Source organism: Oncorhynchus mykiss, chromosome 23, assembly GCF_013265735.2.
Source record: "Oncorhynchus mykiss isolate Arlee chromosome 23, USDA_OmykA_1.1, whole genome shotgun sequence".
NCBI classification, from domain to species: Eukaryota; Metazoa; Chordata; class Actinopteri; order Salmoniformes; family Salmonidae; genus Oncorhynchus; species Oncorhynchus mykiss.
In genome coordinates this window covers 18202496-18217603 of record NC_048587.1, presented here as the reverse complement: position 1 = coordinate 18217603, position 15108 = coordinate 18202496, and the positions used below count along the sequence as shown (strand labels likewise).

The following is a 15108-nucleotide window of genomic DNA, read 5'->3' as shown; positions in this document are numbered from 1 at the left end:
CTTTGCGACCTTTTGCCACATTTCAGGCTTCAAACATAAAGATATAAAACTGTATTTTTTTGTGAAGAATCAACAACAAGTGGGACACAATCATGAAGTGGAACGACATTTATTGGATATTTAAAACTTTTTTAACAAATCAAAAACTGAAAAATTGGGCGTGCAAAATTATTCAGCCCCTTTACTTTCAGTGCAGCAAACTCTCTCCAGAAGTTCAGTGAGGATCTCTGAATGATCCAATGTTGACCTAAATGACTAATGATGATAAATACAATCCACCTGTGTGTAATCAAGTCTCCGTATAAATGCACCTGCACTGTGATAGTCTCAGAGGTCCGTTAAAAGCGCAGAGAGCATCATGAAGAACAAGGAACACACCAGGCAGGTCCGAGATACTGTTGTGAAGCCGGATTTGGATACAAAAAGATTTCCCAAGCTTTAAACATCCCAAGGAGCACTGTGCAAGCGATAATATTGAAATGGAAGGAGTATCAGACCACTGCAAATCTACCAAGACCTGGCCGTCCCTCTAAACTTTCAGCTCATACAAGGAGAAGACTGATCAGAGATGCAGCCAAGAGGCCCATGATCACTCTGGATGAACTGCAGAGATCTACAGCTGAGGTGGGAGACTCTGTCCATAGGACAACAATCAGTCGTATATTGCACAAATCTGGCCTTTATGGAAGAGTGGCAAGAAGAAAGCCATTTCTTAAAGATATCCATAAAAAGTGTCGTTTAAAGTTTGCCACAAGCCACCTGGGAGACACACCAAACATGTGGAAGAAGGTGCTCTGGTTAGATGAAACCAAAATTGAACTTTTTGGCAACAATGCAAAATGTTATGTTTGGCGTAAAAGCAACACAGCTCATCACCCTGAACACACCATCCACACTGTCAAACATGGTGGTGGCAGCATCATGGTTTGGGCCTGCTTTTCTTCAGCAGAGACAGGGAAGATGGTTAAAATTGATGGGAAGATGGATGGAGCCAAATACAGGACAAAAAGACCTGAGACTGGGACGGAGATTTGTCTTCCAACAAGACAATGATCCAAAACATAAAGCAAAATCTACAATGGAATGGTTCAAAAATAAACATATCCAGGTGTTAGAATGGCCAAGTCAAAGTCCAGACCTGAATCCAATCGAGAATCTGTGGAAAGAACTGAAAACTGCTGTTCACAAATGCTCTCCATCCAACCTCACTGAGCTCGAGCTGTTTTGCAAGGAGGAATGGGAAAAAATGTCAGTCTCTCGATGTGCAAAACTGATAGAGACATACCCCAAGCGACTTACAGCTGTAATCGCAGCAAAAGGTGGCGCTACAAAGTATTTAATTTAAGGGGGCTGAATAATTTTGCACGCCCAATTTTTCAGTTTTTGATTTGTTAAAAAAGTTTTAAATATCCAATAAATGTCGTTCCACTTCATGATTGTGTCCCACTTGTTGTTGATTCTTCACAAAAAAATACAGTTTTATATCTTTATGTTTGAAGCCTGAAATGTGGCAAAAGGTCGCAAAGTTCAAGAGGGCCGAATACTTTCGCAAGGCACTGTATGTTGGTCTATTGTACGTTAAACGTGTTGGCAGGTAGCTTAGGATTCAAACCTTCTCAAACTGCCTAATTCATACTCTTCGTGGAGATGCTCCCACAATAACTTGGTTTGTACTGCATACAAGGTAAAGTATTGGATTCTTCACACACACTATACAAAGACATTATCCACTGCTTTTATACTTACAAGACCATCAGGCTTGATTGAGTGAGCTGTTGTCTTAGTAATGTGGTGCCTGTCTGTATTTCTTAATTTATTTCGTAACATATTTTTGGGGTCAGTAGGTGCCCAACATAACTACAGGTGGTGGTGTTAATTTTTTTATTTAATTTTATTTCACCTTTATTTAACCAGGTAGGCTAGTTGAGAACAAGTTCTCATTTGCAACTGCGGCCTGGCGAAGATAAAGCATAGCAATTCAACACATACAACAACACAGAGTTACACATGGAATAAACAAAACATACAGTCAATAATACAGTAGAAAAATAGGTCTATATACAATGTGAGCAAATGAGGTGAGATAAGGGAGGTAGAGGCAAAAAAAAGAACATGGTGGCAAAGTACAATACAATATAGCAAGTAAAACACTGGAATGGTAGATTTGGAAGAATGTGCAAAGTAGAAATAGAAATAATGGGGTGCAAAGGAGCAAAATAAATAAATAAATACAGTAGGGGAGAGGTAGTTGTTTGGGCTAAATTATAGATGGGCTATGTACACGTGCAGTAATCTGTGAGCTGCTCTGACAGCTGGTGCTTAAAGCTTGTGAGGGAGATAAGTGTTTCCAGCTTCAGAGATTTGTGCAGTTCGTTCCAGCCATTTGGAAGCAGAGAACTGGAAGGAAAGACGACCAAAGGAGGAATTGGCTTTGGGGGTGACCAGTGAGATATACCTGCTGGAGCGCATGCTACGAGTGGGTGCTACTATGGTGACCAGTGGGATAAGGCGAGGCTTTACCTAGCAGAGACTTGTGGATAACCTGTAACCAGTGGGTTTGGCGACGAGTATGAAGCGAGGGCCAACCAACGAGAGTGTACAGGTCGCAATGGTAGGTAGTGTATGGGGCTTTGGCGACAAAATGGATGGAACTGTGATAGACTGCATACAGTTTGTTGAGTAGAGTTTTGGAGGCTATTTTATAGATGACATCACCGAAGTCGAGGATCGGTAGGATGGTCAGTTTTACGAGGGTATGTTTGGCAGCATGAGTGAATGATGCTTTGTTGCGATAAAGGAAGCCGATTCTAGATTTAATTTTGGATTGTAGATGCTTAATGTGAGTCTGGAAGGAGAGTTTACAATCTAACCAGACACCTAGGTATATGTAGTTGTCCACGTATTCCAAGTCAGAGCCGTCCAGAGTAGTGATTCTGGACGGGCGAGCAGGTGCAGGCAGTGATCGGTTGAATGGCATGCATTTAGTTTTACTTGCGTTTAAGAGCAGTTGTAGGCCACAGAAGGAGAGTTGTATGGCATTGAAGCTCGCCTGGAGGTTACTTAACGCAGTGTCCAAAGAGGGGCCAGAAGTATACAGAATGGTGTCGTCTGCATAGAGGTGTATCAGAGAATCACCAGCAGCAAGAGTAACATCATTGATGTATACAGAGAAGAGAGTTAGCCAGAGGATTGAACCTTGCGGCACCCCCATAGAAACTGCCAGAGGTCCGGACAACAGGATCTCCGATTTGACACACTGAACTCTATCAGAGAAGTAGTTGGTAAACCAGGCGAGGCAATCATTTGAGAAACCAAGGCTGTCGTGAATGTGGTGAATGACAGAGTTGAAAGCCTTGGCCAGGTCAATGAATACGGCTGCGCAGCAATGTCTCTTATCGATGGCAGTTATGATGTCTTTTAGGACCTTGAGCGTGGCTGAGGTGCACCCATGATCAGCTCTGAAACCAGATTGTATAGCAGAGAAGGTACGGTGGGATTCGAAATGGTCGGTAATCTGTTTGTTAACTTGGCTTTCGAAGACCTTAGAAAGACAGGGTAGATAGGATAGATATACTGTAGGTCTGTAGCAGTTTGGGTCTAGAGTGTCACCCCGTATGAAGAGGGGGGTGACCGCGGCAGCTTTCCAATCTTTGAGAATCTCAGATGATACGAAAGAGTGGTTGAACAGGCTAGTAATAGGGGTTACAAAAATTTCAGCAGATAATCTTAGAAACAGAGGGTCCAGATTGTCTAGCCCGGCTGATTTGTAGGTGTCCAGATTTTGCAGCTCTTTCAGAACATCAGCTATTTGGATGAAGGAGAAATGGTGGGGGCTTTGGCGGGTTGCTGTGGAGAGTGCCGGGCAGTTGACCGGGGTAGGGGTAGCCAGGTGGAAAGAATGGCCAGCCGTAGAGAAATGCTTATTGAAATTCTCAATGAGAGTGGATTTATTGGTGGTGACAGTGTTTCCTAACCTCAGAGCAGTGGGCAGCTGGGAGGAGGTGCTCTTATTCTCCATGAACTTTACAGTGTCCCAGAACTTTTTTGAGTTAGTACTACAGGATGCAAATTTCTGTTTGAAAAAGCTAGCCTTAGCTTTCCTAACTGCCTGTGTATATTTGTTCATAACTTCCCTGAAAGGTTCCATATCACGGGGGCTATTCGATGCTAATGCAGAACGCCACAGGATGTTTTTGTGCTGGTCAAGGGCAGACTGGTCTGGAGTGAACCAAGGACTATATCTATTCCTAGTTCTACATTTTTTGAATGGGGCATGCTTATTTAAGATCGTGAGGAAGGCACTTTTAAAGAATAGCCAGGCATCATCTACTGACGGGATGGGGTCAATGTCATTCCAGGATACCCCGGCCAGGTCGATTAGAAAGGCCTGCCCACAGAAGTGTTTTAGGGAGCGTTTGACAGTGATGAGGGGTGGTCGTTTGGTCGCAGACCCATTACGGATGCTGTCAATGAAGCAGTGATTGCTGAGATCTTGATTGAAAACAGCAGAGGTGTATTTGGAGGGCGAGTTAGTTAGGATGACATCTATGAGGGTGCCCGTGTTTACGGATTTGGAGTTGTACCTGGTAGGTTCATTGATACTTTGTGTGAGATTGAGGGCATCAAGCTTAGATTATAGGATGGTGTTAAGGTGTTAAGCATGTCCCAGTTTAGGTCACCTAGTAGCACGAGCTCTGAAGATAGATGGGGGGGGCAATCAATTCACATATGGTATCGAGGGCATAGCTGGGGGCAGAGGGAGGTCTATAGCAAGCGGCAACGGTGAGATACTTGTTTCTGAAAAGGTACATTTTTTGAAGTAGAAACTCGAATTGTTTGGGTACAGACTTGGATAGTACTACAGAACTCTGCAGGCTATCTTTGCAGTAGATTGCAACACCACCCCCTTTGGCAGTTCTATCTTGGTGGAAAATGTTATAGTTAGCGATGGCGATTTCAGGGCTTTTGGTGGTTTTCCTAAGCCAGGATTCAGACACGGCTAAGACATCCGGGTTGGCAGAGTGTGCTAAAGCAGTGAGTAAAACAAACTTAGGGAGTAGGCTTCTAATGTTAACATGCATGAAACCAAGGCTTTTACAGTTACAGTAAAGTCAACAAATGAGAGCACCTGGGGAGTGGGAGTGGGGCTAGGCACTGCAGGACCTGGATTAACCTCTACATCACCAGAGGAACAGAGGAGAAGTAGGATAAGGGTACGGCTAAAAGCTATACGAACTGGCCGTCTAGCACGTTCGGAACAGAGAGTAAAAGGAGCAGGTTTCTGAGTTCGATAGCATAGATTCAAGACATAATGTACAGACAAGGTAGGATGTGAGTACATTGGAGGTAAACCTAGGCATTGAGTAATGATGAGAGAGACAGTCTCTAGAGACGCTTAAACCAGGTGATGTCATCGCATATGTAGGAGGTGGAACAACGTGGTTGGTTAAGGCATCTTGAGCAGGGCTAGAGGCTCTACAGTGAAATGAGACAGTAATCACTAACCAGGACAGTAATGGACGAGGCATATTGATATTAGAGAGAGGCATGCGTAGCCAAGTGAACATATGGGTCCAGTGAGTGGTTGGGCTGACTGGGGACAGGCGATTCAGACAGTTAGCAGGCCGATGCTAACAAGCTAACAGTTAGTAAGTCGGGGCTTAACAAGCTAGCAGTTAGCAGACTGGGGCTGGCAAGCTAGCAGTTAGCAAGCGGTGTGTTGGACACAGTCACTTACATTAGAGGTCTATCGAGTCCGTCTGCATTTCGGATTTCTGTAACGCTAGCTTAGTTGTGTAATATTGACATGTGCTAAGAACCATGTGTTTTGCAAACAAGGTTCTGTTTTTATCAATTGCTAAACATGACCATAGGACTCTATTTCTCAACCTCAAAAACGGTTTTTGTGCATGAATGTGCTACTACAGCTCATAACATAATATATGCATTGAAAAGTATTATTCCCAACAGTAGACCTTTATTAATAAAGTGACAAAAGTGAAAATGTTGGTGCTTTTTGGGTTGTCTCTAAAATTGTTATCTATTTATTGTACTTCTGAAATGGAAATGTGCCAGAGAATTTCTGGAATAAAGTTAATGCAGTACTTTACTATAGGCTCTTTACTGCTGGAGTATCTGTGTGCAAAGATATGGGTCATGTAAGGACAAGATACATCTCCATAATATAATAAATTCTCTATAAAAGAGAGATGTTTCAAAAGGTTAAACATTTCCATTTACAAACTACACCCACAAATCAAATTCACTAAAGTCAGACTTCTGTCTGCAGACATTTGAGAAAATAATCAGAGAGCCACTTTAAGAGCATGGATGGAACTGTCAGCAAGTCCTTCCTACAACAACATAGTAGAGGTACATACATGCATTGCAGACATGCCCATGCATTTACAGTGGGTGATTCCCCATCCAAATAAATTGAAGTAATCTGCCCACCTCGATCTAACAGAATGGTCACTTGGTTAGTGGTCCACCATGCTTTAAATCAAGAGTTTCTCCTCAAACACAGGACTCCTCTCAAACCTCCACAGTAAGGTAGCAACCGATCTCAGGACATAGAACACCCCCATCCATGTGCTGTGTTTGGTTCATTCCACCGGCCCTTTGAGTCACCCCCTCTAACAGGATGATCCACACAATTGAGGCGAGTGGGGATAGGAGTAGAAGGGGGCTGAGTTTATTTGTTCTTAAAACGTTGGTTGTAAAGTTGGTTGTAAAAGTATAAAAATTGGCACGCCGACATCTTATGTCCCCAAGACCGCAGTTTCATAAACTGGTTGTGCTGCATCACGAGAACAGTCAACACACAATCCACAGATGCTGAGAAAGTGCTTCCTTCTTGCCTTTGTTGACAAGGGCTGAGAAGTGCTGATAATAGACAATATATCACCTCTGAGAACACAACTAAGATGGACATACAAAGCCCCAGTTTAAGCACTTAATGCATTTTTTTTTAAAGCTATTACATCTAGAAGATAGCCAAAGTATGCTGAACAATGGGCCTAATCTGTTCTCTGATGCATTTGATCTTCAACTGAGGCTATGCAAAGTCTCCACCATAGAACAGAGCCGCAACAGGACTGATGAGCGTGTGTGGTCACTTAATAATATTCAGGCTCCAAAACTGATATCTCTCCCTTGATGACTTTACCTTTTTCTCAGGACACAACATTCCACAGTCACTAAAGACGACACAGATTATATAGTATATATGTATTCACCTTAAGATACCACAGCTACAAAGAAACACCGTTGTTTGGGAAGTTATTAAGTTTACTTGAAGGTGTCAAATTCCTTTCCCTGTTAAAAGATCTCAGAGAGATTTTACACCAGTTCTAATCTGCACTATGAATGATTGATTGAGCTCTTGACGTATCCTGAATGTACAGATGGTTCAGAGAGCCAAAACCCAAACTATTAACTTCAAGGGGTTTCACTAAACACATTTCTAAACAAAAGTATAAACCCTAATCAACAATTCAATACTGCAATCTACAGAGCGGAAATCTAGGCCCTACAGTTTATTTACAGAGGCAATGAAGAGGAAATCTATGTAGCTGATTTAGTCTCAGGTCAGGAAATTGCAAGTTAGCTGAAATGATTGTAACATTCTGTAACTCTCTCACCCTGTAAATCAATTGAATTACCAGACACTGTATAACATTGTCCAGCCAGCTAGGAGTCACAGTAACACATGTCAAATCAATTTGTATCGGTCACATACACGTGGTTAGCAGATGTTAATGCCAGTGTAGCGAAATGCTTGTGCTTCCGACAGCGCAGTAATATCTAACAAGTAATCTAACAATTACCCAACAACTACCTATTTACACAAATCTAAAAAGGGGTGAATGAGAATATGTACATATAAATATATGGATGAGCGATGACCGAGCCGCATAGGCAAGGTGCATTGATGGTATAAAGACAGTATATACATATTTTAAAAATATATATATATATTTCACCTTTATTTAACCAGGTAGGCTAGTTGAGAACAAGTTCTCATTTACAACTGCGACCTGGCCAAGATAAAACAAAGCAGTGCGACACAAACAATAACACAGCGTTACACTTGGAATAAACAAACATACAGTCAATAACACAATAGAAAAAGTCTATATAGAGTGTGTGCAAATGAGGTTAGATAAGGGATGTAAGGCAATAAATAGGCCATAGTGGCAAAATAATTACAATTTAGCAATTAAACACTGGAGTGATAGATGTGCAGAAGATGAATGTGCAAGTAGAGATACTTTGGTGCAAAGGAGCTAAACATAATAAGAAATAACCGTATGGGGATGAGGTAGTTTGATGGGATATTTACAGATGGGCTACAAGATATGAGTAATGTAAGATAAGTAAACATTATTAAAGTGGCATTGTTTAAAGTGACTAGTGATCCATTTGTTGAAGTGGCGAGTGAGTGGGTCTCCATGTAGGCAGCAGCCTCTCTGAGTTAGTGATTGATGTTTATCAGTCCGATGGCCTTGAGATAGAAGCTGTTTTTCAATCTCTCGATGCACCTGTACTGACCTCACCTTCTAGATGGTAACGGTGTGAACAGGCAGTGGCTCATGTGGTTGTTGTCTTTGACAATCTTCTTTGCCTTCCTGTGACGTTGGGTGCTATAGGTGCCATTGAGGGCAGGTAGTTTGCCTCCGGTGATGTGTTGTGCAGACTGCACAACCCTCTGGAGAGCCTTGCAGCTGAGGATGGAGCAGTTGCCGTACCAGGCTGTGATACAGCCGGACAGGATTCTCTCGATTATGGATCTGTAAAAGTTAGTCAGGGTTTTGGGCGAATAGCCAATTTTCTTCAGCCTCTTGAGGTTGAAGAGGCACTGTTGCATCTTCTTCACCACACTGTCTGTGTGGATGAACCATTTCAGTTTGTCATTGATTTGTACGCCGAGGAACTTAAAAACTTTCCACCTTCTCCACTGCTGTCCCTTCGATGTGGATAGGGGGGTACTCCATCTGCTGTTTCCTGAAGTCCACGATTATCTCCTTTGTTTTGTTGAAGTTGAGTGAGAGGTTGTTTTCCTGACACCTCACTCCGAGTGCCCTCACCTCCTCCCTCTAGGCTGTCTCGTCAGTTGTTGGTAATCAAGCCCAATACTGTCGTGTCGCCTGCAAACTTGATGATTGAGTTGGAGGCGTGCATGGCCACGCAGTCGTGGATGAACAGGGAGTATAGGAGGGGGCTGAGCACGCACCCTTGTGGGGCCCCAGTGTTGAGGGTCAGCGAGGTGGAGATGTTGTTTCCTTCCTTCACCACCTGGAGGCGGCCCGTCAGGAAGTCCAGGACCCAATTGCACAGGGCGGGGTTGAGGCCCAGGGCCTCCAGCTTGATGATGAGCTTGGCGGATACTATGGTGTTGAATGCTGAGCTGTAGTCAATGAACAGCATTCTTACATACAGTTGAAATCATACACTTAGGTTGTAGTCATTGAAACTAGTTTCTAAACCACTCCAAAAATGTCTTGTTAACAAACTATAGTTTTGGCAAGTCGATTAGGACATCTACTTTGTGAATGACAAAAGTAATTTTTCCAACAATTGTTTACAGACAGATTATTTCACTGTATCACAATTCCAGTGGGTCAGAGGTTTACATACACGAAGTTGACTGTGCCTTTCAACAATTCCAGAAATGTATGTTATGGCTTTAGAATCTTCTGATAGGCTAATTGACATAATTTGAGTCAATTGGAAGTGTACCTGTAGATGTATTTAAAGGCATACCTTCAAACTCAGTGCCTCTTTGCTTGACATCATGGGAAAATCTAAAGAAATCAGCCAAGACCTCAGAAAAAAAATTGTAGAACTCCACATGTCTGGTTCATCCTTGGGAGCAATTTCCAAACGCCTGAAGGTACCACGTTCATCTGTACAAACAATAGTACGCAAGTATAAACACCATTGGACCACAGAGCCGTAATACCGCTCAAGAAGGAGATTAGTTCAGTCACCGAGAGATGAACGTACTTTGGTGGGAAAAGTGCAAATCAATTCCAGAACAACAGCAATGGACCTTGTGAAGATGCTGGAGGAAACAGGTACAAAAGTATCTGTATCCACAGTAAAACGAGTCCTATATCGACATAACCTGAAAGGCCACTCTGCAAGGAAGAAGCCACTGCTCCAAAACCGCCATAAAAAAAGCCAAACTATGGTTTGCAACTGCACATGCTGACAAAGATCGTACTTCTTGGAGAAATGTCCTTTGGTCTGATGAAACCAAAATAGAACTGTTTGGTCATAATGACCATTATGTTTGGAGGAAAAAGGGGGAGACTTGCAAGCCAAAGAACACCATCCTAACCGTGAAGCACGGGGGTGGCAGCATCATGTTGTGGGGATGCTTTGCTGCAGGAGGGACTGGTGCACTTCACAAAATAGATGGCATCATGAGGTAGGAAAATGATGTGGATATATTGAAGCAACATCTCAAGACAACAGTTGGGAAGTTAAAGCTTGGTTGCAAACAGGTCTTCCAAATGGACAATGACCCCAAGCATACTTCCAAAGTTGTGGTAAAATGGTTTAAGGACAACAAAGTCAAGGTATTGGGGTGGCCCATCACAAAGCCCTGACCTTAATCCTAAAGAACATTTGAGGGCAGGACTGAAAAACTGTGTGCGAGCAAGGAGGCCTACAAACCTGACTCAGTTATACCAGATCTGTCAGGAGGAATGGGCCAAAATTCACCCAACTTATTGTGAGAAGCTTGTGGAAGGCTTGACATGTTTGACTCAAGTTAAACAATTTAAAGGCAATGCTACCAAATACTAATTGAGTGCATGTAAACTTCTGACCCACTGGGAATGTGATGAAAGAAACAAAAGCTGAAATAAATAATTCTCTATTATTAGTCTGACATTTCACATTCTTAAAATAAAGTCGTGATCCTAACTGACCTAAGACAGGGAATTTTTACTAGGATTAAATGTCAGAAATCGTGAAAAACTGAGTTTAAATGTATTTGGCTAAGGGGTATGTAAACTTCTGACTTCAACTATAGGTATTATTTTTGTCCAGATGGGATAGGGCTTTATGCAGTGTGATGGCGATTGCATCGTCTGTGGACCTGTTTGGGCGGTATGCAAACTGAAGTGGGTCTTGGGTGGCCGGTAAGATGGAGGTGATATGATCCTTGAGTAGTCTCTCAAAGCACTTCATGATGACAGAAGTGAGTGCTACGGGGCCATAGTCATTTAGTTCAGTTACCTTTGCCTTCTTGGGTACAGGAACAATGGTGGCCATCTTGAAGCATGTGGGGACAGCAGACTGGGATAGGGAGCGATTGAATATGCCCGTAAACACACCAGCCAGCTGGTCTGCGCATGCTCTGAGGACGTGGCTAGGGATGCCATCTGGACCAGCAGCCTAGCGAGGGTTAACAATTTTAAATGTTTTACTCACTTCGGCCACGGAGAAGGAGAGGGCGCAGTTCTTGTTAGCGGGCCGCGACAATGGCTGAATTATTCTCAAAGCGGGCAAAGAAGGTGCTTAGCTTGTCGACGGCGTCAGTGACTTGACAGGTTCTTTTTGTAGTCAGTGATTTCCTGTAGACCCTGCCACATACGTCTCGTGACTGAGCCGTTGAATTGCGACTCCACTTTGTCCCGGTACTGGCATTTTGCTTGTTTGATTGCCTTGCGGAGGGAATAACTACACTGTTTATATTCAGCCATATTCACAGACCTCTTTCCATAATTAAATGCGGTGGTTCGCACTTTCAGTTTTGCACAAATGCCGCCATCCATCCACGGTTTTTGGTTAGGGTAGGTTTTAATAGTCACAGTGGGTACAACAGCTCCAATGCATTTCCTTATAAATTCACTCACAGAGTCAGCGTATATGTCAATGTTATTCACTGAGGCTGACCGGGAACATATCCCAGTCCACGTGATCAAAACAATTTTGAAGCGTGGATTCCAATTGGTCAGACCAGCGTTGAATGGTTCTAGTCACTGGTACACCCTGTTCGATTTTCTGCCTATAAGACAGTAGGAGCAAGTTGGCGTCGTGGTCGGATTTCCCAAGGGAGGGCGGGGGAGGGCTTTGTATGCATCGCGGAAGTTAGAGTAGCAGTGGTCGAGTGTATTACCCCCGCGCGTAGTGCAATTAATATGCTGATAGAATTTAGGTAGCCTCTCAAATTTGCTTTGCCAGCTACAATAAATGCAGCCTCAGGATATATGGTTTCCAGTTTACATAGAGTCCAGTGAAGTTCCTTTAGGGCCATGTTGGTGTCTGCTTGAGGGGGAATGTACACAGCTGTGACGACAACTGACGAAAATTCTCTTGGAAGGTAATATTGCCGGCATTTGATTGTGAGGAATTCTAGTTCGGGTGAGCAGAAGGACTTGAGTTCCTGTATGTTGTTATGATTACACCATGAGTCGTTAATCATGAAGCATGCACCCCCGCCCTTCCTCTTCCCAGAGAGATGTTTATCTCTGTCTGCGCGATGCATGGAGAAGCCCGGTGGCTGAACTGATTCCAACAACATATCCCATGAGAGCCATGTTTCCATGAAACAGATAATGTTACAATCTCTGACGTCTCTCGAAGGCAACCATTGCTCGAATTTTGTCTACCTTGTTGCCAAGAGACTGGACATTGGCGAGTAGTATACTCGGGAGCGGTGGGCGATGTGCACCTCTACGGAGTCTGACCAGAAGGCCACTCCTTCTGCAGGGCAGTTGTTTTGGGTCGTCTTCTGGGATTAGATCCATTGTCCTGGGTGGTGGTCAAAACAGAGGATCTGCTTCAGGAAAATCGTATTCCTGGTCGTAATGTTGGTAAGTTGACGTCGCTCTTACAGCCGGAAATAACTATTGGATATATGTAATAAGACGTAAGATTTCCTAGGGTAACAATGTAAGACATAATACATAAAAAAAAACTAAATACGGCATAGTTTCCCAAGGAGTTGAAGCAAAGCGACCATCTCCGTCGGCGCCATCTTGTTCAAAATCATTTCACACTTAATTATTCATAACGTTGGACCATTCATTACAAACAAGCACCTAATAAAGTAAGCCTCCACTTTCTTTGAGAACTTAAAGCAGAGTTTCCCAAACTCGGTCCTGAGGCCTCACAGGGGTGCACGTTTTGGTTTTTGCCCGAGCAATAAACAGCTGATTAAAATAATCAAAGCTTGATGATGAGTTGATTATTTTAAATCAGCTGTGTAGTGCTAGATAAAAACTAAATATGCACCATTCGTGGCACCCAGGACTGAGTTTGGGAAACACTGCCTTAAAGGGATAGTTCACTCAAATTACAAAATGACACATTGGTTTCCTTTCGTAGAAAGTATGACAGCAATCCATGCTTTGGTTTAGTTTCCCTAGCACTGGCAAATACTGTTTCCAAATGCTAACGGTCATGGGACTGATGTTAGCATTTTTCGCACATAACAAATCATTGTTAAGTGACTTTAGTGAGCTTCAAAATAATTTTTAGATACTTTAGGATTATTTATTATTTATTTATTATTATTATTTATTATGTGCAAAAAAGGCTAATATCGATCCCATGACTTGAACGGGATACATGCCACAAATGCTAAAATGTTAGTATTTGGAAACAGTGCCAGGGAAACTAAACCAAAGCATGGATTACTGCAATATCTTGGCCATAGACTGCTTACAGAGTAAGGAAACAAATATCTAATTTTGTAATTTGGGCGAACTATCCCTTTAACACTGTCTGGGTCCACACACCTCAGACAGACAGACAAACAGACCATTGGAGGTAAAGTACAGTGAAGTGAGGAACTCACCGGTATATGGCCGGGTAGGGGGCATCCAGGCACATGTCTTCCAAAGCCCCGCCCCCCCAGCAGAGCAAATAATGCGCCATATTGTCCCCAGAGCCACGGCCCTTTCACCCAACCACGGCATTCGGCAGTGATGTAACCCTGGCAGTCAACAGTCGGATCTACTGACCACAGCGATCCTCTGCCCACTGTCTAGCCACACGTTGACACCGCCCTGCTCTCAGCCTAAGCCAAGCAGGATCTTCAATGTGCACAACATATTCTCTTCCATTTCCCCTCCTTTGTGTCTGGATTCTCTCTCTGCCTTATTTGGCGCCCTAATCTGTTGCCTTTAGCCTGTTGCTGCCCTCCCCTGCTGTCCTGTCTGCCTCTCTCTCTCTCTCTCTCGCTCTCTCTCACCCTCAATCTCCTTCCCTCTTCAGCTCCCTGTAACTCTCTCGTTCCAAACTTTGAAGTATCCAAGCTGGTGGACACAGTATGTGGTAATAACTTGGCAGGATCTTTGTTGAACTCAAAGTTACACTTGGTCAGTCTCAGTCTTTCTCTCTCTCACTGCCCTCTCTCTCTGTCTGTATTGGTCTGTGTGTGCCTCTCTCTGCGAATCGCTCATCAGCTGGGCTATTTTCCGCTGCTGGAGAAGGTATGCATTTCCTCTCTCCATGGCTGCAAACCCCCTCACTCTTCTCTTCCTCTCTTTGTCTCCCCTTACATTCCCTCTCTCCCACTGACCCCCCTTTCTATGTTTCTAACCTACTTTCTGATTTCACATCTCAGTCAGCTCCTATATCTCAGAAAATACACATGTATCAGATGTAAAGCAACAATCAAGGAATAAATGTTTCAGTAAAGCCAAACAAGTAGGAATGAAAGCTAAATCAAAGTAGCCTATGGCAGGTATTCCCAAACTGGGGGTATGCGCAATGCCGTCAGGGGTACGCGCAATTAAAAAAAAATTTGTTTGTGTTTTTTTTTTTTTTATCTTCACATTTTTAAAACAGTCCATCTATATTTTCCATTTCCCCCTCGCCCAAGTAGCCTCATTTCACTGCCAAAAATAAAATTAAACCATCTCGTGTTCAGCGAAATAACAATGTCAAATACAGGTAGCCAATCAAATAATTAACATCCAATCACATTAACCGTTTCTCTCTCGCGGGAATTCCACTAATGTATGTAGCCAAACAAGGCTGCTGCTCATTCCGTTCGCTCGAAAATGTATAAATGGTTTAAAAAAAAGTAAGACCCGTGTCCAAAGAGACACATACCAGCTCTACCGGCAGTACTACTACTACCGG

The 15108-nt window shown here is 43.1% G+C and overlaps 1 protein-coding gene across 2 annotated transcripts in view; it reads right to left on the bottom strand.

Annotated features, from left to right (window-relative positions):
• The window catches only part of LOC110502377 (PH and SEC7 domain-containing protein 1), a 52239-nt gene that overhangs the window by 23895 nt on the left and 13236 nt on the right, over positions 1–15108 (bottom strand). The window contains exon 1 of one of the 2 annotated variants that reach the window (XM_021580348.2): positions 13817–14927. The exons of the other annotated variant lie outside the window; for it this stretch is intronic. Coding sequence (XP_021436023.2) covers positions 13817–13896 — 80 coding nt within the window. The 5' untranslated portion in view covers positions 13897–14927. Of the gene's footprint in view, positions 1–13816; positions 14928–15108 lie in introns of those variants that run through there. 2 annotated transcript variants of the gene reach the window in all.